Source organism: Mus pahari, chromosome 6 (assembly GCF_900095145.1).
Source record: "Mus pahari chromosome 6, PAHARI_EIJ_v1.1, whole genome shotgun sequence".
NCBI classification, from domain to species: Eukaryota; Metazoa; Chordata; class Mammalia; order Rodentia; family Muridae; genus Mus; species Mus pahari.
The window spans coordinates 46197582-46225453 of record NC_034595.1 but is presented as its reverse complement, the minus strand read 5'-3'; the positions used below and the strand labels follow the sequence as shown (position 1 = coordinate 46225453).

The following is a 27872-nucleotide window of genomic DNA, read 5'->3' as shown; positions in this document are numbered from 1 at the left end:
AAACTGCCCCACCCAGGGGTCCATCCCATAATCAGCCATCAAATGCAGACACTATTGCAAACACCAGCAAGATTTTGCTGAAAGGACCCTGATATAGCTGTCTCTTGTGAGGCTTTGCCAGTGCCTGGCAAACACAGAAGTGGATGCTCACAATCGGCTATCAACTGGAACACAGGGCCCCCAATAGAGGAGCTAGAGAAAGTACCCAAGGAACTGAAGGAGTCTGCAACTCTGTAGGTGGAACAACAATATGAACTAACCAGCACCCCCAGAGCTCATGTCTCTAGCTGCATATGTAACAGAAGATGGTCTAGTCAGCCATCATTGGGAAGAGAGGCCCCTTGGTCTTGCAAACTTTATATGTCCCAGTACAGGGGAACACCAGGGCCAAGAATGGGGAGTGGGTAGGTAGGAGAGTGGGTGGGGAGGGTATAGGGGACTTTGGGGATAGCATTTAAAATGTAAATGAAGTAAATACCTAATAAAAATTGGAAAAAAGTGCTTTAAGAAATAAGAATGCAGTATGTTGTAATACATTATGTATCATTAATTTTCAATATTATGTAAATTGTCCCTGATAAAATTTGAACTATAAAAATAAAAAAAGAAAACATGAGTTTGAAAATATATAATTTCTCAACTATGTAAAACATAAGGATGCAATATGAATTATATAAGAAGCTTCACAGATCTAAAGGAACAGAGGCAGCTACACTATGAGCCAGCTTGTCAGAAAGATAAAAGAAAAGGCAGATACAAAGGTAGGCAGATTCCTGAGTTCAAGGTCAACCTGGGACAGAGGGAGTTTAGGTACAGGCCCAGGGCACTGTATGAATGGTAATTTCTGGATGGGGTCCTACCCAGGTATCTTATTGTCTGTGTCTGTGTTTGCTGTCTCTTTCTAAGAATTAAGGGGCTGGGGTCATAGGATGCTGATTCCCAGTGATAATCAAAGAGAACCTGGGGTAAAAAATGTATAAAATAAAAGACTGGGCTTTTGGTCTGTTAAAGAGATGAGCTATCCAGAAACTTTTTAGTATCGCAACAAAGATGTCTTGAGCAGAGAACTGTCTAGAGATCTCCAGAGAAAGAAGAACACACACACACACACACACACACACACATACAGAGAGAGAGAGAGAGAGAGAGAGAGAGAGAGAGAGAGAGAGAGAGAGAGAACAATCTATCTCAAGCAGAACATAGGCCATCAGCTTGTGACCCACGATTTGACTTCAAGCCATTTCTTTTTCCTCTCTCAAACAATCCTTCTCTCAGAAACTGAGGCTGGTTTATGGCAGCTCTAGATCCATGGATCCTATCTGCGTCTTTCCAGTCTTGGCTACTGGATAGCACCAGCAAGAGAGGAGGATGGAAGAGAGATTTTCCATGGCAATTATTCTCCCAACCTCATTCTCTCTAAGCCACCCACAGTGCCCAAGCTTCTCTTGTCACTGCTCTCTCCAGGTCCCATAATTTCTCCCTTGTCCCTTTGGGTCTATCCTGATCATAGACAATACCTATGAACAAATAAAGCCATACTTTCAGTGGATTGACAGGGATGCTGGTTTTGTATCTATTCTCCCAGACTTGGGCAACTTCCTAGAGCTTCTATTGCTTTAAGAAAACCAGTCTGCAAATCACTACTATTGAGTATTTGCTAGTTCTATTTTTCAATTACACATGATTATTAAAATTATTTTAATAACACAATAGCTATAAATGAAGTTCCTATCTCAGTCCAGTTGAATTAAATGTATTGTTAATTCTTGCTACCACCACATGAGTATCTCCATACCACAGACAAGGAAACTAACTTAGACAAAAGAAGGAATGCTGATAGCTACATGCGACCTCAAATGTAAAACATCCTAGAGTTCATAGTCCTTCCTCTTCTGACAGACCCTCATACATACTGTCTGATGGTGTTCATTTGCCTGAGTTCTTTATTCATTCCACTAGAAACAGAAGTGTGTGCTCTATGTTCCATGCATAAGACTGTGGATCTTAAATAGCAGGTTTCTCTTGGACCTCACTTGTAGTTCATCTTCTAAAACTCAGCAAGAAGCATTGCCCATACCTTAGAGAAAAGTGCCTTCTGGATACTTTTGTGTCAGAAATGCAGAATGTCCAGGTTGAACTCTGCCTGCTTTCTCCTCTTAACCTTCCCTCTCTACCTTATTTATTCATCTAGTTATGTATATGTATATGTGCCAGGATATATATATGCACCAGATGCATACATATGCCTACAGAGGCGACAAGAGTACATCAGATCCCCTGGAACTGGATTTATAGGCAGTTGTAAGCGACCATGTAGATGTCGGGATCCTAAGTAGGGTTGTCTGCGAAAGGAGCAAGTACTCTTAACTTCTAAGCTATCTTTCCAATCTTTCATCTTCATTTTTTAGTTTTTCTAATTTTGGGTTTCTCTTAGTTGGTGTTTTACTGATATGAACAGAACACCATGACCAAGGCAACTCCTACAAAGGGCAACATTGCACTGGGGCTGGCTTACAGGTTCAGAGGTTCAGTCCATTATCATCAAGTTGGGAGCATGGCAGCATTCAGGCGAGGTGGGGTTGGAGGAGCTGAGAGTTCCTCCTCTTGTTTAGAAGGCAGCTAGGAAAACACTGACTTCCAGGCAGCTAGGATGAGGGTCTTAAAGCCCACACCCACAGTGTTACACCTACTCCAACAAGGCCACACCTCCTAATAGTGCCACTCCCTGGGCCAAGCATATACAAACCATCACAGAGTTGTTAAAAATGATGTGCCATTGTCAATAATGTTCTCCTTCATCCCAGAGCCCATAACCTACAGTTGTATTGCCATAGATGACTTCTTCTCATACTTTATCCTCATTCACTTGAACTATTGTAAAATGTCAGTGCTGTTGATCAAACTTTGTGCTCCATTCCTTTCTAGCTATTGCTGCTCCTTCTACCAATAATGTTCTTCCCTACAGATACTTGTCAACCGAAGTCCAGTTTCTTCTAAATTACAGTTCAAATCCCAAGGCTGAAAAGAATCCGTGTTCCATTATTTTGCACAACTCAAAATCTAGAGATCAAACATAGAATACTATCCTAGTTTGTTTGCTTCCAGAGGCTGTGATAAACTCCATGACCAAAAGCAAATGGGGAGGAAATAGTTTATTTGGCTTATACTTCCCAGCTTCAGTCCTTTATTGACAGAAGTCAAGACAGTAAGTTGGTAGGAGCTAAAGAGGAAGCCGCAGCAGAGGACATTTACTGGCTTACCCTCTCTGCTCAGGCTGTTTCATACACAGCTCAGGACTACTTGCCTAGGGATGGTTCCAGCCGCAGCGAGCTGGGCCCTCTAAACAGCAATTAACAAACAAGAAAGTGCCTCACAGTCATGTCCTAGGAAACAACCCTGGTGACTGTAGTCTCTGCCAGTTGACAGTGAAACCCACCCAGCATAACTATCATGACTGAAAGTCCAAATGCACCACACCTGGGTTTTGTGTTTGTTTGTTTGTTTGTTTGTTTGTTTGTTTTCATCTATGGAAACTTTAAAGTACGCCAAATATTAGGTCATCTCTCTGTAACAACATCATGTGATGAAAATATAACCAATTAACACTGAAGCCTAAATCTCAGGCTTAAAACATCATCAACTCACATCCTATAGCCCCTTCCAGCTTATAGAGACAGGGGAAAATGGAAAATGGCAACTATGGAGCTAACTGAAAGGTTAAATCTACCAGTTATTAACATCTACCACCATAAAGGCCAACCAAGTTACTGTTAAAATGTGTTTTCATCAACTTTTTTTTAAAACAGAGTCTCACTATGCAGCCCTAGCTAGACTATAACTTTCCAGCTAGAGCAGGCTAGCCTTGAATTTTTTTTTTTATGGTTTTTCGAGACAGGGTTTCTCTGTATAGCCTTAGCTGTCCTGGAACTTGCTTGTAGACCAGGCTGGCCTCGAAATCAGAAATCCGTCTGCCTCTGCCTCCCAAGTGCTGGGATTAAAGGCATGTGCCACCACGCCCAGCTTAGCCTTGAATTTTCAGATATCTACATGCCTCTGCCTCCTGAGTCTTGGGATTAAATGTGTGTGTGTGTGTGTGTGTGTGTGTTTGTGTGTGTGTGTGTATGTGTGTGTTTAATTAACAAACCTACTTCATTCAATAAACTATTTATAATATCAAAAAATCCCCTTAAATTAGCAATCTTTACTGTAGAAAAGAAATCCGAATCTCAAACTCCAAAGTAAGTTAGCAACAGCTTGTAAAGGAAAGGAAGATAAGAGAAAGTTGGTATGCAAGGACGGCATTTACACAGGGACTCAAAAATCGGCTCCACTATTATTAGAAATCAATACACATGGGGTAAGGTGTGCTTCTGAAAAAGATCGTATTGTAGACAATACTAAAATTTTAAGTCAGAATGTATGTACTACAAATGACTAGTGTGTTGGTTTGAATAGGTATGGCCTCCATAGATTCATGTGTTTGGATGCTTGGCCCATAGGGGATGGCACTATTAGGAGGTATGACCTTGTTGGAGTAGGTGTGGCTTTGTTGGAGGAAGTGTGTCACTGTGTAGGCGGGCTTTGAAGTTCTCAAGTTAAACTCAGTGTGGCACACAGGTTCTTTCTGCTGCCTGGGGATCAAGTCCTTCTCCAGCACCGTGTCTGCCTGTGTGCTGCCGTGTTTCCCATCGTGATGATAATGGACTAAACCTCTGAAAGTGTAAGCCAGCTCCAATTCAATGTTTTCCTTTATAAACAGTTGCCTTGGCCGTGGTGTCTCTTCACAACAATAAACCCCTAAGACAACTAGGAAACATAACATCACTGTTTTAGCCAAACAAGCAAAGGAGAAAGGAGGAGATAAAGGAAAGCATTGGGGAAATGTAAAAACAGTCTAATCATAAAGAATATTGGAAGGTAAGTTTGAGGATTAGTTATGATTTAGAAGACATACAAGAAAACAAGTTATCTTAAACAGACATACAAGAAAACAAATATTCAAAGCTGTAGAAAACCTTAAATCTTCCAAGAAAATGTTAATGAGACCCACAAAACTCATAAAATCTGAAAAACAAATGGATGGGCAACTTGCTTAGATAAATGTATACACAGACTGAGAATGTACAGTTGAGTTTTTCTAATGGATACATTTGGCTGGCTCAAAGGCAATATTCAAAATAATCAACAATATGGACCAGTCCAAATGAACACCTCATCAGTAAGGGGAATCCAAGAAGCCCATGGGCCAGGCCTTTTGTTGCTGAATGATGGATCAGTCTAGAGACCCTAAGGAAGGTCTAGGCAGCCAAGGCGGCAGGAGAGGTCGGGCCCAGCAGACCCAGCAGCAGTTCCTGAGTAAATGGCACAGGATTATGTCACTCATTAACAGCCCAGCTCAAGCAAGCACTAGTGTGGGACACTGTGATGTTAGCCTTGGTTTTCCCTTCACTCTGACTTTCTCCTTAACGACACCCAACAAAGAGGAGCAATTTCTGAGTTGGTATTGCCACACCAGCACAAAACCCCATACCACACTACAATAAATCAACTTAAACAACACATTCTGTTGGAGAGAAGAAAAAAAAAAAAAAAAAAAGAACCAATCTCCTGTTTTAAAAATATAAAGCCATCTTCTAAAAAGTTATTAAAAGATTAAAGTAAAAGAATTTCTAGAAAATAAGAAACAACTCTACTCTCATACTTCTTTCAAAAGCAAAGTCTTTATGTTTGTTTTTTGTATTTTTATAAACAAATCGAGAAGTATTCTCAGGAAATAAAACTCGAGAGAAAATGATAATCATAAGATTTCAATAAATGAAAAAAGAAAACGATCTCATTGTGGAATTCCAATTAGAAATAAATAAGTTCAGCTGTGTGGTGGTGGCACACGCCTTTAATCCCAGCACTTGGGAGGCAGAGGCAGGCGGATTTCTGACTTTGAGGCCAGCCTGGTCTACAAAGTTAATTCCAGGACAGCCAAGGCTACACAGAGAAACCCTGTCTTGAAAACAAAAACAAAAACAAAACAAACAAACAAAAAAGAAACAAATAAGTTCAGTCATTCATTGAAGTATCTGTCATCTGTAGATAATATAGTATAGGCTGATCCTCAAAGCCAAAGATGTTTAGTATACCTATAGTATATGAATACATGGCATAATAAAATCCTCAGGGCCTACAAACTATCTGTAAAGTTTTACCAATTTTTTTTTAATTCAAAGATATGGAAAGATATTGAGTGATTTTTTTTTTAATAAGGTGAAATGAGGCTATAGAGATGGCCTACCAGTTAAAAGCACTAACTGCTGTTCCAGAGGACCTGGGTTCAAGTCCCAGCACTCGAGTGGTAGCTCACAAGCATCTATAACTTCAAATTAAAAGAAGACCAAAACTTCATGATTATGAAAACCAAAAACATGCTTAATAAATAAAAACAAAAATAAAAATATTAGACATGGAAAGATGTGTGATTTTAACACGGTGGGATGGAGAGGGTAGTGAGACTGTTCAGTTACAAGCAATGTTACTTGTTGCTTTTGTAGAGGACTTGGGTTCAGTTCCCAGCACCCATGTGGTGACTCACAACCATCCTTAGCACCAGTTTCAAGGGATATAATGCCCTCTCTCAATTCCACAGGTGCTAAGCATGAACATGGTGCACAGACACACATCCAAACAAAATACTCACACTACAATAAAATGAACAGACCTAATTTTTAAAAGACATAATTTAGTAAGATGGAAACTTGAACTAGATCAATGCATAAATTTGATAATTGACATTCCAACAGGTAACACAGAAAGAGGAGAGAGAGAGAGAGAGAGAGAGAGAGAGAGAGAGAGAGAGAGAGAGAGAGAGAGAGAGAGAGAACAAACAACACAAACACAAAGGTGTTGGCTAGTGTAACACATGTTGTCTGTATTAGCCCAGGAGAAGTGGTATCTCTCTCATTAAGTCAGCAGGTCACACTCACAGATGCTCTGCCAGTGTCCTCTGTACCTATGTGTGCCCATGTGCACATGAATTCTTGGTATTCTTATTTCTAGCTGAGGTTAAAGCTGACCTTCATGCCTGGATGGATGGTAAGCTGACCCATGAGGAGACACAGGCAGAGGTGGACAAGAGGATATTCAAATTAAATTAAACCAGACCCAAGGCCAAGAGAAAACAATGAGAATGTCAGCACCCTTTCAAAGGAATGCTTGCAGGGGACAACTCACTTCCAAAGAGAGGGCTACAAATTCAGTCTTATCTAGAAAATTCTAACAGTAGCTATCTCTGGATAGCAGTATTGTACACAAAGAATAAAAAGATAACTATCTTAAAACTTGAGTTCCTGGGAAGAAAGGAAGAACACCTTCATCCTGAAGACAGCCTAACCAATCCTCCCTGCTTCTAGGCGCTTGGGTAGAGCTGTGTATCGCAAAACAGATCGTGGAAATTTAGCACTATGAAGCAAAATGTGGCAGAGGCCAGGGAAACGGTATACCTCAATTTCAGTCCTGACCGCCTCATATCACTTAAGCAATTCCAAATCATAAACAAGTTATTTAGCCTTTGCATCTCAGACCGGTCATCAGTAAGGAGAGGTCAAGGTACTGATTCTAAGCATTTCTATAAGGGTGGATAAGTGAACGTATCAGTATGAAAAACATCTTCGTAGATGTTTTATAGATGCGATGTTAAGTGAATGTGAGGCTGGGTTCAGAGGGCAGGAGCCTGAAGGCATGATGTTGGTAGACAGCCATGAAGTTAGGAGATAGACATTTAATGTCCTACTGTTCAGTAGGGTGACTGGGTGAGGGGAAAATGCTTTGTATTCTTTGAAAAGCTAGGAGAAAGGACTTTTGAGCTTTTAACATGGCAGCCAGCCATGCGAGTGCATACCTGAAACCCCAGTGCCTGAGAAGTGCAACCAGGGAGAGCTGTAATTTAAGGTTATCCTCTGCCACCTAGGGGGGTTAGATGCCAGCCTGGACTTCATGAGAACTCGTCAAGAAAGAAAGGATAACGGGAAGGAAAGGTGAGAGGGAGGTCAAGGAACAGAAACCGGTAAGAAATTCTTCATCCCAAAGATGACAAATGTTTACCCTGAATTGAATAATATGCAATGCACTCGTGAGTTACAATATGTACGCGTCCATTTAAAAACGATATCTGCCAGATAGAGTAACATGCGCCTGTAATTCCAGCACCCAAGGGACTGAGGCGAGTATAAAGCTAGCCTGTGCTTCCTAGAGAAATACTGCCCCCATATAACAAAAGGAGTATGTGACACATAGGGGATGATATAGTGATTACTGTGATAAAGGTAATGATGATTTGTGATCCCAGCATCTTGATTTATGAATCCCTAAAGCCGTGAGGTCAAAGAAAATGGGTTTTGTTTTCCTCCAAAAGTGTCACAACCAGATCCTCCTAAGTGACAACCTGCCTGCAGAGCCATTACAAGGAAAAGCCAATGTTTGTAGATAGGACTTTTTAAATCTTATACCCAGGGGGAAGAGTTCTAGAAAATGAGCTAAGAAGCACTTCCCAACTCTACAACGGTAGACTAAAACAAAAACAAAAACAAAAATGTTTGTTTCCATTTTATGCCTATTTCTTCTCTTATTTCATGCAGGAACAGGCTAGTGAAGCAACATCAACATGGATGGGAACTGAGACACAGTTTAGATATTCTGAAAACTCCGGAACTGTCCCAAGTCCAGGCATATAGAGCTGTGTTGCAAAACCTTACTTTTTCTTATTTATTTTTGAATTCATCTTCCTTCTAGCAGCAGATCTTGAAAATAAGTTTTACTTTGTAGGAGATTGACTGATTAAATCTAACTGTACCCTAAAGATAGCACATATGTATAACAGCGGGTCACAACCCCTGTGCTCTAGGATCTAACTGTACCCTAAAGGTAGCATATATTTATAGCAGCCGGTTACAACCCCTGTGCTCTAGGATCTAACTGTACCCCAAAGGTAGCACATATGTATAACAGCCGGTTACAACCCCTGTGCTCTAGGAACTGAGATCTCAACTCTCTGGTGTCAGATTTGTAATATGTCTCACAACTCAGAGTACTGGGAGAATAAAGTTATGTTAAATTGATTTAACTGTTTACATTGTGTAATATTGAATGTGTCCAAAGATAGTCAAATTTTTGCTTTATTTTGTTTGATCAAAATTCAAGCTTGGCTTCTAAGGTGTGTGTGACCAATTTCAAAACTGTAACATTTGAGACTGAGCAACACTAAAATGTAGTCAATGAAGAACGTAGCCATACTTCCATCAGGGCCCTTAGGCTCCTAAGAGCCTCGGTTTGAGGGCAGTCAGTCTCACAGAGTGAATGAGATACCTGTCTAGTCCTAGTTTATAGCATTAATTATCAATGCAGTAACAGTACGAGGAACAAGCATACCTCACCACACTGCTGTCAAAAGTCAATGTCATAGCATGCAGAGAGTGAGAGACTTTAGAGCACTAAATGAGATGAGATATCTTAGTTTATGCCTTAGTGGTCTTTTGATTATTGATTTGGTTTCTTTGTTTTTATGTGGGGTGTCTTGTTTTGTTTGTTTGTTTTGTTTGTTTCAGATAGAGGGAGAGAGAAAGAGAGAGAGAGAGAGAGAGAGAGAGAGAGAGAGAGAGAGAGAGAACAAAGTTGAAGGAGGTGAGGATCTAGGACTAATTCAAAGAGAGACGAACATGATCAGTATACATGGCATAATGTTTTTTTCAATAAGTAAAATTAATGTCAGAAATCTCATTCTTTCAAACATGTCCTCGCTATTAGAACAGTCTACCCATCAAATTATTGCTTTGCCTGTTATGTGATTTGAGCCTAGAAGAGAAAGATGCAAATCAACTTTCCGAACCTCCACTTGCCAATGCATGCTTCTTCCTTTGCCTTAGCCAATAATTTTTCAAGCCAAACACCCACTTATCTCTTCAGGATCTCAATTATTTTGCCAGAACGTATCCTACAATATGTATCAGCAGTAGAGTCTAAGTAAGTGAGGATGTTAACTAAAGAGGTCCAGAGCGTCCCAAACATGCCCTTGACCCTCACCAGCATGGCAGCTCCTGGAGTATGTTGTCGGAACTTCTATAAATCCATACAAAAGTCACAAGCTTACAGCCTAGCAGAGCTGTCAAAGGGGAGCACGTTCTAGTAGTTGATTTGGATATAAGCATTTACCAGCAACAGTCAGAAACTCGGGCTTCCAGTGCTGGCTGAATCACGAGCTAATTATAGTGACAAAAGGGCCGTGGTGGGAGAATGGAGATCAGCTACGAGGTACTGTCATCTTACCTATACTTAATTGATGTAGCTTCTAGGGCTTCTGTGGAAGATGGAAACAAAGTACAGAGTCAGAAATAAATGATATTCCTCATGAAGCCCGAAATTCTTGAATATTCTGTTATCTCACGACCCTAAAATTAAGCATGGCCTGTTTAGCCTTTAATTAAAATAAAAGTAATGTGTATTTGATATCCTAATCCTATTTCTGAGATTTACCTTCATACTTTCCTCTTTCCCCACTCCTTCCTTCAGGTAAAGACAAAATGATGAGCATTCTAGAGACAGGAGGAATGTATATTTCAGACATTACACTACAGTAACATGGCAGCATGAGAAATCAGACTTAAACCTGTGAGCTAACTTCCTAGGGAGTCCTTTCTAGTGGCCAATAATCCTGTAGTTAAGACTGATTTTTCTCTTTTCCACCTGCATTTTACAACACAGCGTAGAACAACTGTCTTTGTGTTTAAAGACAGTTGGTAACAGGTTCACAGATGTTCCAACTAAGACATCCAATCCTGTCTCTGCCTATCTTTCATTATCTGTGTGCAGCTACTGGTATATTCTTAAGGGATCATATTGACTGATGTTACTGGCTGGATTGTACAAAATACTTTTCTGTTCAGCCAATTCTTTCTGTGAATGAAACTTATTTTATAATTATAAAGATATATCTGACACTGAAACACATGAATGTTATACTTTAAACTTGATATCTCAGGGCTAGAGAGAGGGTTCAGCTGTCAAGAGCACTCAATGCCCTTGCTGCTCTTACAGAGGACACACATTCAGTTCCCAGGACTCACATGAAGTAGCTCACAATCTCCTGTAACTTCAGTTCCAGTTCTCCCCTCACTCCTTTCTCACTTCCATGGCACTACACACTTATGGTGCACATAAAGACAAGCAGGTGCCCAAACATAAAAATAAGTAAATGGTTTTTAAAAAGAAAAATAAATGACTATTTAGATTTCTACTGCCTAAGTTTTTCTTCCCTCAGCTGAAATCAAATACAATTTCATCTCCTGAATGTTTGCTTTGCCTTATCATAACCCTTAAAAGATTCCTGCCCTTCAGTGCCAAGTTGCTTTCTAAAGGGCTGTGGTCCATGAGAGGGCACCTGTCACCAGCCTAGTGTGCATGACTGAACACTCTCACTGGTTTCTCAGCTCTTCTGCTATGATATAGGAAAATGATCTCTTGCTTTGAATCAGCTTTAGAGCAAACTTCTTCGTACCCTTATTTGCCGGCTATACTTCCCTTTTGGGGCATTTTTGTTGTTGTTCCTTTCCCCTATTTTTATTTTATTCTGTTGATTTCAATCACTTTTAAACAAAATGTCAATGTAGTCTTTGCTGTCTGCCATATTTGTTGCAAGTATTTTTCTCATTTTGCTGTTTATCTCTAAATGTCACTTTTGAATATATATATGGATATATATATATATATACAAAATCAGTTTATCTGCTCATATATATATATGTATATATATATATATATATATATATATATATATATAATATATATACATATATATTTTTCACTTTTGATGATCGTGGTGTCTTCCCTGTCAGGTAAGACGTTCATTTTTGTGATTTCCTCCATTTCTTTAAGCTTAAAAGATCCATCTTTGTGTGATTTTTTGATTTATTGCCGTTGTTTTGCTTTTTTTCCTTTTTCTGTTATTTGAGATAGGATTTTATTCTGCAGCCTGGACTGTCCTGTCACTAGGTAACTAAGCCTGGTCTTAAACTTGTGGCAATCCCCCTGCCTCAGCCTCCAGAACTGTGAGTATAGGCGTGCTTCACTGTGTTTTGCTTTGGAAGAGATGTGTTTATTAAATAAACATCTTTTTCCAAACAAAACACCAGTTTCCTGTAACTACCATTCTCTTTCTTCATGATTTTGTATTCTTTCTACTACATTAAAATTTTATAGAAATCCTGATCTGGTTTGCCCTTTCTGATGATCTGTGTGTCCAGACTCTTGACACTGCCCTCCATGGTTTTAAGGCTGCCTCAGATGGCTTGGTAGAGAGCTCAGACGAGAAGTATTAGCTGTTTTCCTCCAGAGGACCTAGATTCACTTCCCAGCACCCACATGTCAGCTCAGAACCATCTGCCATTCCAGTTCCAAGGAATCTGAAGTCTCCTGGCTGCCGAGGGCAGACGGTACACAACACACATGCAAGGAAAACATCCATGCACATAAAAACAATAATCATTTTAAAATATAAAGGGTATTATAGCCCATATGAAGATCTAGTAGAGCTATTTCCAAAACACTATTCTTTTTCAGAATTCTCTCAATTATTTATCCTGCTGAAGAACAAATAAGTTTCAAAACTAGTATCTTTAGGGGTTTGACTAGAATTATTATGAAGCAATTTGTACATCATATGGGACAAAATTATAAAACATTGTATCATATAAAGGAAAAACGGTGATTAAAGTAACAGCAGTTTTTGCAAAAGGAAACATTTCAAAGACACCTCCTTCCGTGAGGTCATCCGCTTAGTGGAAATCTAATCACTTTTGCGCATCTCGTGTGGCTCGGGACTGGACAGGATGCTTAGAAGCTGCAATAATTGGGATCCATGCTTCCAAGATGAGAGAATCTGCTGTGAACGGCAGCGGGCTGGGGCAGGACTAGGGAGCAAAAGCTCACTAGGGAGCAAAGGCCTCACACTTCTTTAGCATTAACACCAAAATATGGAGAAAATAGTTCCTGTCTGTGGATCTGTGGATAAGCCACTCCGAGTAGAGAATGGAGATGACAATAGAAAGCCATGCCTCTGTAGAAATACAGAATCCTGTTGGGACTTCCAGAAGAAGCTGGGTGATGTTGGATCTACTTAGCTTATGTTTGGCAGAATAGTATGTGCAAGCGGAGCCTTGATTCTTTACAGATGCTATCTCTATGAATTCACATACTGGCTAGGGTTTACCTGTATCCTCAAACCCCACGCTGCAGGATTTTCCAGGCATTTGAATGCACGCAGAGACCACAGATCTGTAAATTCCCAGCTTGGGTGGAGAAGCATCCTTCTGCTTAGCTCTCATACTATAAACCACCTTTGTTTGGTTGGTTGGTTTGGTTTGTTTGTTTATTTGTTGCATTTTGGTGCTGTTTTCGCTTGAGACTTGGCCTTTGAAGGAATCTGCAAGCACAGTTCTCTGGCACTGCCTAGCTTCCTAAGCACAGGAAGGCTATGGTGTTAGATGAGATTTCATCAGCTTTAAAAAAACAAAAAAATGACTTGCCGTAAACAGGTGATGTACTGATCTACTAATGAAAGTATTGTGATCAGAGATTTGCAGAATGCTAGTCCTGTGCCCAGGGTTTACAGAACATAGCTACTATGAACAACCCACTGACTATCTAGCCTCAACTCGCACTGAAATAACAACCTTCTCCGCAGCAAACTATGTGTTTTATTCATGATTATATCTACAGACTCTGACCTACATTGCGGAAGGAAGAGAAGAGAAATTGTCCTCTAACTTACACATATGCAAACACACCAAGTAAATAAATAAACAAACAGCACTCTTAGGGAAAATAGAACTAGAATAAAAAAGAGTTGGTTGATGAAATGTGCTAAGAGGGAGTGGTACAGAACCGAATAATGTGTACAGCAATCACCTTTACCTATGATAGAGCCGTCTATGTTACTCAGCGGAAGTCTGACATCACAGAAGGTACCAAACTCCATGCATGCTTTGTTTTTTCTATAAATGCACACACCCATTTAGTGCCTTTATGAACTAAGCACTTGTCATATAACATTTGCTATGTGAATTTAGCATGACTTCTTGGGGTTTTTTTTTCCATAATTCCATAGATTCTCACTATAAACCTTGGCAGCCTCAGAATACATACATACGTGTGTGTGTGTGTGTGTGTGTGTGTGTGTGTGTTCATTCTTTTCCAATATAGATGACATTTTATACCTTTTTGCCTGTGCTTTCTCTTTAGTGCATCCACCTTGCCACCATTACTATTTTGGCACTTCTCAATCATTATTTTAAAGTACTGGTTATTTGAAAACACGTGTTGTGTGTGATACCACAATGATTACCCAAGCATCCAAGATAGTGACTTGAATGACTAAGGGGCAGATAGTGCACACAGCATGGATACACCGGACAAAGGTCTGTGAGGTAGAGCAGCCGAACAGGAAGAGATTTTGAGTCAGAATGTTGAGCAATTGAAACCTTGCGATTATCTCTGGAGCCTCCTGGGCAATATGTTGGCCTGAGGGTAACAGATAACAAAAACCATGGGAAGCAGAACCACAGAGAGACAGTGCTAGATACAGATTCTTAAAGGCAGGAGCTCTGAGGAACATTTAACCTCATTGTACAAAGAGACAGGAAATAAGGGCAGCTAATAGTTTTGAATGTTTGTTATTAATCTGTGTTTTTCTAGGCATTGGTCATGCTTCATTTCACACCTTGTTAGCGTGAGTAACGTCATTATCCTTCTTCCACACAAGGGCACATGACTTGTCCAAGGTCACATGCAGATGAATGGGGCTCTGGCCCAGATTCATCTGCCTACAGTTATCTATGTTCTTAACCACTTTCCATAAGGTGGAAAAGTGGGCTCAGTGAAGGTTATAAGCTTTTGAGTTTTGTCAAAACTTAATCTGTTGGAGATTTGGTAGATGCCTGACAGGAGCTATCCCAAGTCGCTGGCTCTCCCCAGAGAAAACCATCCCTGGGAAAACAGTGATACAGTCGGAGGGGAATCCTTCCCTGGCTGGCAACAGAACTTTTGTTTGCCTTTTGTTTGCTCCCAGAAGCAGCTGGAGGGACTCACACATTACTCATGCTGGAATTAGTCTAGAGCCACTCGGTGGTCAGGCCCCTTAGCCATGGAAGAGCTTCTGCAGCTGGAGTCTGTTACTGGCTCCAGTTCCACCCCTCCTGGCAGGTGTTTGTGTTCACTGTAGTGCTGACGTGGCGCGTGAGCTGTGCAGAATGGACCGGCGGGGATGCCAGGCAGAACAGAGCAAGCACAAGCTGGGGGGTAGGGATTTGAGTCTGCAGCTTTGAGGTTCTTCTAAGACAGAGAAAGTGAAATTATAAATAAATTGTTTGAGGGTTCTTTAGAAGACTTCCCCTTGGAGTCTTTTTGCCGCTGGAAAAATGGCTGAAACTCTGCCAATCTGTGGAGTCCAACCTTTCTATGCTACTCTGTGCATGCATGTATGTTAGGTGGATAAAACTGGTGACAATGTCAACATCTACTTAATGTCTTCTAAATTCAAGCACTGCTCTAAATGATATCTGTTAGAATTCACTCTCACATCCTTCCCCACAGAGCCCCAGAAGATAGGTACTAATACAATAAAAACTTAACAGATGAAGTTTCTCGTACTCAAGGCTAACAGCAGGTGCATTCGATTGGACTCTTGGTCCCAACTCTTCAACCGTAATTACATCCCTTTTTTTTTTTTTTTTAGGCATGGCATATATTTCAGGAATGGTAGTGCTATCCTAAACCAAGTTCTTAAAGGAAATCTCGCTCATTTGTCTCTTTCTACTTACCTCTCACTGGTTGATAACACCATTAGAAAAAAAAATGTCCACCATAACCTGCTGGCTCGAGAAGGAGAGAGTATGAGCTGAGCCATCTAAACAGCCCACACTTCACACTGGCAGCAAGAAACAGAGCTGCTCCCATGCTCCAGCTGTTCCAGTTGCTCCAGTTGCTCCTGCTGCTCCAGCTGAAGCAGAGCCACCCGGATATATAAGCACAGATAGCACAAAACTCAAGTAAGTAACCATTTCCAGATCAGTCTAGCCATTGATTAGTGGAAGTAGCCTCTTACACAGCGATAACTAACCAACACAAAACTCAAGCAGGACAACTGCGCCGGACTTGCTTTAAGCGCTTACATACTTTGCCTTCCACACTGTCAAATGAAGACACTTTAGTTCTCAAGAGCTGTATTTCTGTCTCTCTCTTTTGAAAAGGTAGTTAAAAAAAATTCAAGGATTCCATGATTTTCCAGCAGTTATCATGAGACCCTACCTACCGTGAGGAACTAAGAGCAGTTCATGGTTGCTGGAGGAAGGGGGAGATATCTTCTCTAATCACATAGCTACTGGTAAGTTCTCTGTGCTCCTATAAATAGATGCTCACCCAGGATCCTGTAAGTGACCTAATTAAAGTCACAGAGTCACAACACCAGAGTATATGAAAACAGGAGCAAGCCCAAATTCAAAAAGAGATCTCTGTGGTTGGGGTGGGGGTATAAGAGGGTAATGAGAGTAAGCATGAACCATATATAATTTCTATACGAGCATGAAACATACCAATCTGATTGTTGTGCTAAAGTATCACACACACACACATCCCCAAAAAAATCCCCCACCCATTCCTGTTATGATGCTTTCAGAACCCTACAATAATTCCTTGCTTCGGAGGACATGGACAGTACCTGTCCCTCCTCATTTCCTTCAGACTCCTGCAAGGCCTCCCAACATCCTTAGTCAATGAAGGCAGAGAGAAGGACCTGGATCCTTCTGCCTTATCTTCTAAGCAAGCTCACAGAAAAGCACATAGAGTTGGAATGCTGCCAGGCAGGAGACATCTGTCAGAGAGCAAGCTACACTTACCTGGTCTAGTTCCTGAGTTCTCAACCCAAGCCCTGCCCAGTCACTACAAATATTTCATAACAACAGCACCTCGTATTCAAATGGCTGAGGCCCTCTCTCTCTCCTGTGCTACACTACCTCCACCATTTCTCATAGAATCTCTTATACCCACGTCACCCCTTGATGTCTTCCTACTTTCATGGTCGTCAGCAGAAGGTTGTGACCATATGACTTTAATGAGGTGGCTTACAGGATCCTAAGTGGACATCTATTTATAGGAGCACCTGCAACGTACCAGCAGCTACATGATTAGAGACGAGATTTCTCCCTCCGCCAGGTGTTCCTGGACCTACACTGGATTTTTTTTCTTTCTTTCCAGACAGGCAGGCCTGCAACACCTCCATTCCTCTCATGGCCTCCAACTATATCCTAAAGGACCCCATATAAGCGTCTCCTTCCCGCCCAATCTCAAGACAAATTACCTTCTTCTTAGCCTATTTTCCCTAAGAAAATGTTTACTCTAACACTTCCTTCATTGTAGTGACAGTATCATCACACTGAAAAACTGAAGAAGTATTTCTCAAATGTTATATCCTCCATTTTAATGCTTTTCTCTCCATCTATACTATCTTCCTCTATTCTTTACATCTACTGATTTTCCACGAGGTTATTTGTCCTCAAATGCCACCCTCTTGGTGAGACCATGTCATCTCCCAGAATTCTTCATGGCAGCAAACATGTATTTATGTGCTCTTATTAGATAGAGTGGGATTCTCTTCCAATGTCTGACAGGTGAGGCGGTTACTCCAAGCAGAGGAAGAGAATATTTTATATATATGTATATAGATATGTTTGGTTGTGTTTGAACCTTTACCAATGCCAGTATTTGTCCGAATATATAAGTTGTGTGTGTGTGTGTGTGTGTGTGTGTGTGAGTGAGAGAGAGAGAGAGAGAGAGAGAGAGAGAGAGAGAGAGAGAAACAGAGTCAGGTTTCTATTGCTGTGATAAACACCACGATCAAAACAACTTGGAGAGGAAAGGGTTTATTTCATATTACACTTACAGTCCATCGCTGAGGAAAGTCAGGACAGGAACTCAAGAGACCACGGAGAAACACTGCTTGGTGGCTTTCTCAGCCTATTTTCTTATAGCACCCTGGATCACCTCCCCAGGGGTAGGACCACCCACAATGGACATCAAACATTAAATCAACAAATCCCACATCAAACACTAAATCAACAAAATGTCTCTCAGATTTACTTATAAGCGAATTTGATGCAGGCATTTTCCTCTCCCCAGAAAGCTTTAGCTTGTGTGAAGCTGACAAAAGCTGACCAACAAAATGCAACTAACACAAAGGCTTAAAAGTAAATATTTAGAAACTGAAAGGAACCGGGCATGAACAGAGCACAGCTCCAACATGTGCAGGTCTGAGAGCCAACTGGCTGACACAGTCAGTAGGCAAAGACTGGCAATGGAGGAGACTCAAACACAACCACTTTCTCCCTCCCTCTTTGATTCTGACGTTGGAGGCCTGAATATGAAAAATCGGAGGATGACTAAATCAACCCTAGAAGAGTAGTAAGAGCTTTTCAGATGCAAGAGTTAGGGACACAAAGAACAGACATTGAGAGGGGGGAGGGGGTTAGGAGAAAGAAGTGGAGAGTTGTGAGCAGAGCTATTGTAACACATAAGCATTGAGCATGCAGCATTATGACGGTAATGACAAGCTTAATCACACTGGAAGCAGATTCTCAAGGGTGTAGAGCTCAGTGTCAGTGGTTACACACTCAACCTGCATACCTAAGGTCCTACACTCAAACCTCCACAAGTAGAAAAAAAAAAAAAAAAAAGTGTGGCAGCTTCTGCTTGCTTTGATCAGCTGCCAGTTTGATAGCACCAGACTTGGGATAAGAGAAATAAGGAGAGTACTTACAAGCGACAAGTCATCTTAGAGCCTCTGCTAAGTCAAGATCCAGAGGCAAGAAGAAGTTGGGAATTGGTTGGGGAAAAGTAGGGGGCTCCACCTTGCTGGCTGGATGAGTCACAAGCAAGGAATTTCCCCACCAGACAACCCAGCTTTTTAACAGAAACCCAGGAACGCAGGGTTTTAAGCCCTTCTCTCCTGTTTCCTGATACAAAGATGGTCTCATGCCGTCAAATCAGCCAGAGTCAGCCCCACACATATAAACAGACTAGCTCAGGAATGGAGACCTGCACTGAACACACCAGCATCAGGCAGTAGAAGAGGGTCCATCTTTGAACTCAAAGCAATTAAGACCATCCCATTCCTTAACCGCTTATCACACACTGACTCTGTAGCAAGTGCTGCTAAGCAGGTGTGCTTTAAAAACCCTTGCCCCAAAGCGCATGTTGTCCTTGCTTTTGAGGATGCAACCTGAAGTGACCTAGTCATGTTTTAAAGTTTGTGTGTTTAGGTCATATTCGTTGCTTAAATCATGTTTTCCACCATTTCCCCGGAGGCACGCCATCATTCTGAATGCTTCACTTTCAGAAGACAGAAAGCAGGTCAAAGCAGTCCAAACAAATAATGAAGTCCATGTAATTACAGAGTCCAGGGATGGATCTCTGGTCCCGTGGCACTGGACCCGTGTTAAATAACATCTGTGCCTGTTAGAGTTCTCTTCAGCTGTCAACCTAGTCCTCCTCCTAAATACCAGCTTCCCTAAGTGGCCGAGAACTCTGACCTTGGGGGGAGATCTTACTTCTTACATCTTATATTAAAAGTCCCAGGCTGATTCTAAACTCTTGTTGGATTTTTTTATCTTCCTGGTAAACCGTCTGCTGTTCTTCAATAGAAAGGACATTCTGTGTCCAGTGAACAACGGACCCACCAGAATCACAGAGAGAAGGGATAGCATCTTTTGAATGTAGATAAGTTAGGACGTTCCAAATAGTTGATGCCTACCACACATTTTAGCTTTGTGGGCAAGTAATTTAACCATGTGAGCCTTGGTTACCTTGGTACTTAAAAAATGAATAATACCTACTAGACGGGATGCTGAGAGTTATATTAAAAGACTTGGCACCTAGGTGACTGATTTTTGTTATTCCTGGTATATTTGGGGGATTGTTTTTTTATTGTTGTTGTTTGTTTGGGAGTTGTTTTTGATATCAGGATCTGAATTTTAAAACCCATCCCAGATTCCCAGATGTCTGAAGTACTCCTGTCCCTAGGGTGGAGTCCTCTTTAGCCCTGCAGTCAGATGCCTTGTACAACCCAGGCCTGTGTGCCAAGGTTATGCCGGTTCGCCATCTGACGGCCACAGAGCAGTGAGTAGCTCCTGGGCCCCAGCAATGTCAATACTACCTTCCTGACTCCGCCTATTGTATCTAGAGGAAAGTGGCTGCTCATTGTCTTCCAGAGCTCCCCCCAGGAAGCATGATATCACCCTCTAACAAAAGCGGGAAAGCTGACAGATCTACTGAGATGGGTGTGACCACACACACACACACACACACACACACATACACACCTCCCTGGTCAAGCCCTGAACAAGAGGCTGTGACAAGCAGGAGGAAAACAGCAGCCACCCACACTCCCCTCAGCCTCCCCAGCTCCTGTGACTGATCCATACATGTCTCCATTTCTGTCACTTCCACACCATGGCAGCCACGTCCCCATGGGTATTCAGTCCCCATCAGCAACAAATGTGCCAAAGAGTAATGATTCTGCCCATCTGGCAGATTTTGATCTTCAATCAGGCTTCCACAGTCTCAGGGGAAGGAACATGGTCAGACTGCTGGAGGGACATAGCAGGCAGCAAGGTGCTTGTTCACGATCTGAGCTCAATCTCTAAGAGGCGCACGGCAGAAGGAAACAAACTCTGACATCCATAGGTATCACACACACACACACACACACACACAGAGAGAGAGAGAGAGAGAGAGAGAGAGAGAGAGAGAGAGCGCTAAATAAACTTTTATAAAGTAGGTGTTAGAAGTTGGTATAGAAAGAAGCAAGCATGGCTCCATCTAAAACAATCCTTCTGTGTTTGTGATGTGAGCTAAGGAAGAGCCTGGCCAGGCTGGTGGGAATCGGGTTATCAGTTTAAAATTCCAGAAATAAGGGAGGCGACTTTAGATGTTGCCTTTCCTGGAGGCTGGGAGTGCCGCCAGCTGATCTCCTGGCCCCCTCCCAGATCTGCTTTAGCCAATGCAGCTGCCTGGCTCTCTGTAAAGAATCTCATCTGTAAGCTAAGCTACAGGCCTGGAGCCTGTCACCCTGGTGCCTGCATCTTACTCTCCTCCCCCTTAAAACTCTGTCTGTGGCTAGCAGCATCAACTGTCTAAAAACTCTCAAGAAAGAATAGGGATTGGTTTTGCAGTTTCTACCATCCCCTGACTGCTGACTCTCCAAAATAAATAAATAAATAAATATTCCTTTGCTGCTCAGATATCTATGTGTCAGTCATTTGCCTAATTCCCTTCTTTTGGGTCTCAGGTGTCAAAAGCCAAATTTTGCTCAGATTAAATGCAATCTGAACACTGACACATACAGAGCCATCATTTGCTCTATCCCTGCCCTTCTGCCTTGTTTCCCAGCACTTGGAATGACTCTGCCTCGATGCAAACCAGAATACCGCTCCCCATTCCCCATTGCTACCAGTCTCTAAGCCTGCATTTTCTTCTAAGGCTGTTTTAAACTTCCTGATTGTTTCTGCAGCCTTCTTGCCAAGAAGATTGAGAAACCATACTGGACCCAGCCTCCAGTCTACACCACTTTAACCCGTCTTCCACATCCATATTACTGTGGTTCCCCCAGAACTTAAATCAGATGTGACATAATAGGACTAACACCCTGCTAAATTGCAACATACAGAGAGCAAAGTACCAGCTATTTAAAATGGTCTCCAAGACCCTTCTTGGTCTGACCCCAACCTTAATTTAATACTTTAATCCAACTATGCTCCATTTCCTGCAGTTCTATACTCCCAACTGTCTTTTGAGATGCTTCCTCTAATAGAAAGTCTTTGCTTTTCTTTTTCTTCTCAGTTTTAACATCATGTAGGCCAGATATGATAGCTCATGCCTGAAGTTCCAGCACCTTGGGGGGGGGAGGGGACAGGGGATTCTCAAGTTCACCACCAGCCTAATTACACAGAGTGACAAACCAGCCCAAGGTTTTCAATGAGACAATATCTCAAAAAAAATGGTTCTGCATAATTCATAAATATTTTTGAAAATATTTGTGATTGTTTAGGAGTTTTTGAAAAGAAAAAAAAAATCAACCTGCAAGTTTCCCAATGTTATTTTCTTATTTTTAAATAAGCAGTCAGTGAAGTCATTATAGTGGTTAGTCTTTCATGTAAATGTTTACTGTACATTTAATTCTAATTTTAATTTTTTATAATGCTGAAGACCAACCCCAGGGCTCTGTAAACTCTAAGCATATATTCTGCTACTGAGCTACGTCCCCAGCCATTGGTTATTGAAACAGAGTCTCTCTGAGTAGCTCAGGCTAGACTTAATGCCTCATGTAATCCAGTCTGGTTTTGAACTCCTAATCCTCCTGCCTCCACCTCCTAAAGGCTGGTATAAAAGGTGTGTGCCTCCAGAAGTTGTGAATTCAGCTCACTAATAGAGTGCTTGCCTAATATGCGAGAAACCTTGAATTTGATCCCCAACGAAGCAAAAACCAAACAGAAATATTTATATTCAAATTAGATGTTGTAGTCTCATTTTGTATCACTGGATCTAACGAATATTTCTGTCATACTTGTGAGTGTTTATATTTTCCATAAAGTACAAGTGTATCATTTATCACAAAAATCCTACAATTCATCAGCCATTTTTCCTTTAAAAACGTATATTGTAAGGTAAAGAGGGCAAATGGACAATCTTTGTTTATATTCTTAGGTTCTAGTACTATACATGCCCCAAAGTATATCTCCAATAAGTCACCACTGACTGAAATCGAAGACGCACAAATAAAAATATCAGAAAGCATGCCAAAATTCATTAGCTGCCTATTGAATAAAACATCTGCATAGGTTATAGGAAATATTCCACAATTGTAAAATACCTAATACTAAGTAAAAATCTAGCTAAATGTCTTTTTGAGTTTACTCTTTATTTTTGATGCCCAAAGAAAGAAATGTTTGTTTTACTTAAAAATTTATCTTTGAAGATAACGATGACTATTCTCATTGTATAACAATTCACCCACTATAAGTATTACTTCAATGTGTCTTCAACCCTATCTATAACATTCCTTCCCTCTCCCCCACCAGTTGTTCCTTACCACAACTGTTAAACTCTATTCAGTTTTAAAAATCACTACAAGTCAAATGCGTGCACTGATGAGAATAGAAAATGCTAGCTGCATATGTAGCAGAAGATGGCGTATTCAGTCATCATTGGGAAGAGAGGCCCCTTGGTCTTGCAAACTTTATATGCCCTATAGAGGGAATACCAGGACCAAGAAGCGGGAGAGAGTGGGCAGGGGAGCAGGGCGGGTGGAGGTAAAGGGGACATTCGGGATAGCATTTGAAATGTAAATGAAGAAAATATNTAATAAAATAATTTAAAATAAAAAGAAGAAAATGAATAGCATCCATTGTAAAAGATTTTAAGAATCTAATTGAGTTAATTCTACCTGCCCCAACTCAATGATACATTGGTTGGCTGCACAGCATTAGCAGAAAGCCATGAAGAGGAAGTGCTGACTGGGGAAGGTTGCACTGTTCCGAGCACAGGCTTCCATTCCTAAGGACCCAGGTTCGATTCCCAACATCCATATAGCAGCTTACAACAATCTATAACTCCATAAGTCCCAGGGATCCAGTGACCTCTTTTGGTCTCCACTGGCATCGGGCACACACATGGTACACAGACTGATGTAGCCAAAACACCCACACAAATAAAATAAGCTTTAAAAAATTTTAATTGTCTGTTTCCAAAGGGGTAAGATCCCATGAACAAGGGCTGAGACCAAAAGATGTACAGATTTTTGATATGGCCTTGATAATGTACCATGACCAGGGATGAACAGATAAATCCTTGAAGGGCTCAACCAGGTTGAGATATTGTGGGAAAAGACTACAAATACTGGGAGCTTTACCTAGATGCTGGGAGAGATCATGTCACTGCTGCTTAGCACAGATGCTGGTAGCAGATGACTCCTTCAGTTATACTGGCTTAACTGAGGGAGTTCTTACTAACATTTGACATGCAGCAGCATCTTTGATCCTTAGAGCAACCCTGAGAAGTGAATATTCTCACCCCAAAAGATGAATGATGAATGTGCTGTGCTTATCCACTTTGGGCTTCGATGTTGTAAACTCAAATTTGTGATTCCTCATCCACATCTGAAACTGGTGCATCTTGCCTGCTAGTTTGCTGTGAAGGTTCTCTGCGATGTTTAATGGGTGTACTCTAAGCAGCATGTTGAAGTGATATCATTTCTTACTTGCACAGCATTAGGAAGGTTCTAAAAGGACACTGCATAGTCTTTTGAGATGGACTTGGACAATCTCTTTCCTCCTCGAGAGATGTCATAGAAAAATTAGACTCTTCCTGGAAGTTCTTTCAGAGTAGGGCTAAGGGGGAAGTGCTAACAAGAGCAATGGTTGGGAAGGAGAGTTTCTGTAGAAGGCCAGATCTTCCCCTGGAAAACAATTCCAAGAGGCGTCCTGATCCCAGTCCAAGGAGAAGGCTCCCCCTGGGACCACTTTCCTGACCTTACTATTGCGTTTCCTTTGCCAGCCCAGACAACATCTCTCTTATCTCTGAATCCAGTTGTTGAAACTGTCACACAAGACAGGAAGGACAGCTGAAGATGTGTGACCTGAAGACTTCCTATCAGTGTGAATCATATAGGACATCCATGGTGAAACAGAAGTGGTGGGTTGTGTTTTTTTGTTTTTTTTTTTTTTAAGTGTACACAGTTCTTTAAAGCATGCAGCCAGGTTTAGTGCAGAGAGGGAATTAAAGAGGGGGTAACACTACTAAGTTACATGAGAACGTGTTTGCAAGCTGAAATGGGCAGCAATTCTCAAGTGGAAGGAGCAAGCACCGGAATCTGAGTTGTTATGGAAGCCGCAGACCTCTTCCAGTTTATGCCTTAGTAGGCCGCTTTGCTACCCAGAGCAACCTTTATTGAGGCAAATACAGAGTCTTTATTCTTCCCTTATGTTTGTTCAACAAAAAAGTAATACCAGGCCCACCAAGTAGACTATGCATATAAGTTTTATACCCCTGCCACATTAATGAAGTGCACTACTAGAGACTGACTTGAAGGAAGAACTCCTGAGGCTGTTTGTGTGATCACCAAGCCTCCAGCACTCGTGTTCGTGGAGGCTCGGGTACAGAGTGGAAGTCAGGAATCAACAGAGACCTTCAGCAGAAAGCAAGCTTTCTGTGTCCTACTTTCTAACAAGAACATGACCTCCCCCTTTCTTGTCCTCTTCCCCCCAGAAATCAGCTTCCGGCATCAGTGAGACAACTGTCTTGGAACAGAACTTTTTTTGTATGAATTCATGACAACTTTTCTAAACTTACATTGTAAAATGCCATAACAAAGTCACTTAAGGAGAAAGACTAAGTTAAAATACGTGTCTGTGTGCATGCACATATGTATGTGAGCATACTATTAGTTTATTTAACTTAAAACTAAATCAGAGCAGATCTAGATACTTGGACTTTGTATTATTATAACCTCTGGTGTAAAATCAGTCCCATATTCTATATCACTAATCCGCGTGACTTGTGGAAAGCAAGACAAAAGTGAGGAACCTTAATAACTATTTAAAAGTACATAGTAACAAAGACATCAACCTGTCTCTACATTAATATAAAGACTAATACAAATATACAGCAATATATTATGCTGTTATGTTATATTATATTATAAACAAGTTACTACATAAGTAATTGGCACCATCTTAGATACTCTTTCAGCAATTTGTGTTACTCTTAAAATATTATTAAATTTATGATATGTTGTTGTTGAAATCAAATTGAAGAGCTATATGAGAAATTGCACATAATTATCATATTTTACTGGGTTAAATTTTTAAATACTTAATAAAATACTTAAACATATAGAAAAATATAAAAGTAACATCAAAAATACTTCTTTGTATCAAATTCTATTACTATATATAGCCTCACCATTAAGTTTAATAAAATTTCCCAAACTCATCTTCTGTGTCAATTACATTTTTATCATAATAGCTAGAATACTTTCAAACCAATTCGGGGAATCCTATGGCAATGATCATGAGTCTGTGATCTGCAGTTTGGGTCCCTATGTCTCTCCCAGCATGATTTACTTGTGCTGGGTGAGTTACAAGGCACCCCACTGTGTAGAGTCTGTGATACACATACAAAACTCAAGGTCATCCTGGCTGCCCTTTCTAGACGTGCCACTACAGGACTTGGCAAAATACTGAGTCCCATGAGCTTGGTAATTGCCTACATTTTAGTTAGCTTGTTAGGGCTAATCTTTATTCTATGTGAAACATCAAAAAATTAAAGTCAGTGACATAGCCCTAACTTCCCAGACCCCTACCTAAAAGACAAAAAGCCCCAAATTGGACTACTGGAATTCAAAAGGATGGAGATACATAAATTTTACAGAAAAGCAATCTTGTTTTTACTTAACAATGACGTTTTGTACATGGTAGGTAGGAATTTTGTTTCTACCAAAACAACAAAAAAATAATAATAATTGAAGACTTTCTTTAAAGTAATTACAACCCGATTTTGTTGTTATGGATAAGGAAAAACCAGAATGAGAGGCAAGAAAGAATACTCCAGGATAAACAGATCCCTTCAAATGAGGTTACTGAGTCCTGGGAGAGACCTTGGCAACCCAGGAGGCAGCATCTGTCTACAAGAGATGGCTAGAAAACCCAGCTGGTGCTGCTGGAATCTGAACTTCAAAACCTTTGCCATGAGTAAACTGGAGAGTACCAGAAAAGCAGTGTCAGGGTCACCAAATCGAAGGTTTGGTGAGAGAGAGAATGGCGAGAAGTCACTGTTTTTAAAACATCACACACACACACACACACAAAATAAACATCAAGCCAAAACTTACCATTAAGGAGCAGGCTGACTCCACAGAGAACTAAGCCGGCTAAAGAGTCCATAGTTCCCCAGATCTCCCCATCCAGCGTCCACAGATGAGCATGAGGTCCCTGGGAAGCTTTCAACAACTCACAACTTTGCGATTTCCCGCTCGCATGGTCTACTTGCTCCTGTTTACAAGTTGGAGGCAAGGAGGAACACCGCAGAAGCAGGCGGTAACAATCTCATTTCTGTCTGAGCACAGGGAGGTTTAAGTTCCTTTTTCCTGTTTCCTTTGTAGATTAGGATGGGAAAGGCTGTATCTTAAAGGCACTTGGTATCAGCAGGGTTTGGGGCAGAGCGAGCCCTATCCATCTTGCCCTTCATCCAAGGCTTATCTTCTGCTCCTGCTCCCGCCTTGACTGGATTGTGGGGCAGAGGGATCTTTGTTACAAGTAAGGTCCTGGTCAGCATTTTCAGGAACAATAGGGGTATCCTCTCATAGGCCAGGAATTGAATAACAAGCCCTCCACCTATGTATGGTATGCGATGAGGACCAGCCCTTGCAGGCTAAGCCTTTCTCTGGGGTGCATTTGGGATCCCTGACAGAAAGGGGCTTTGGGGCACGGGGAGCAGCACTTGCTCTCCTGTTTGCGTTTTCACTCACAGGGTTTGAATTGGGCAACGAAGTTTCCTGTGATGAGAAATCATAACCTGGAAGGCAATCAATTTGAGGGAGCGTGGTTGAGGTCAGCTCTCAGCGGAGCCACTAGAGACCAGATTCCACAGCCATTAGCCTATTTTCTTACACCCAGATGGCCTGCCTGTTGGCCCTGAGCCCAAATATACGCATGCTACTGGCTACAGCTTTAATTTTTATTAGCATTTCATCTGAGGGTGATCTAATTCGTTGGAGAACTTGGCACAGGAAG

General features: G+C 41.2%; 1 protein-coding gene across 2 annotated transcripts in view; it reads right to left on the bottom strand.

The window, feature by feature from the left end:
* Tek (TEK receptor tyrosine kinase) overlaps nucleotides 1-27481 on the bottom strand; it is a 114340-nt gene extending 86859 nt beyond the window's left edge. The window contains exon 1 of one of the 2 annotated variants that reach the window (XM_021199778.2): nucleotides 26972-27481. In XM_021199778.2, coding sequence (XP_021055437.1) covers nucleotides 26972-27023 — 52 coding nt within the window. In that variant the 5' untranslated portion in view covers nucleotides 27024-27481. The remainder of the gene's footprint in view (nucleotides 1-26971) is intronic. The other variant, XM_029539965.1, reaches the window with a different exon arrangement.
* Nucleotides 27482-27872: the final 391 nt, after the last annotated feature.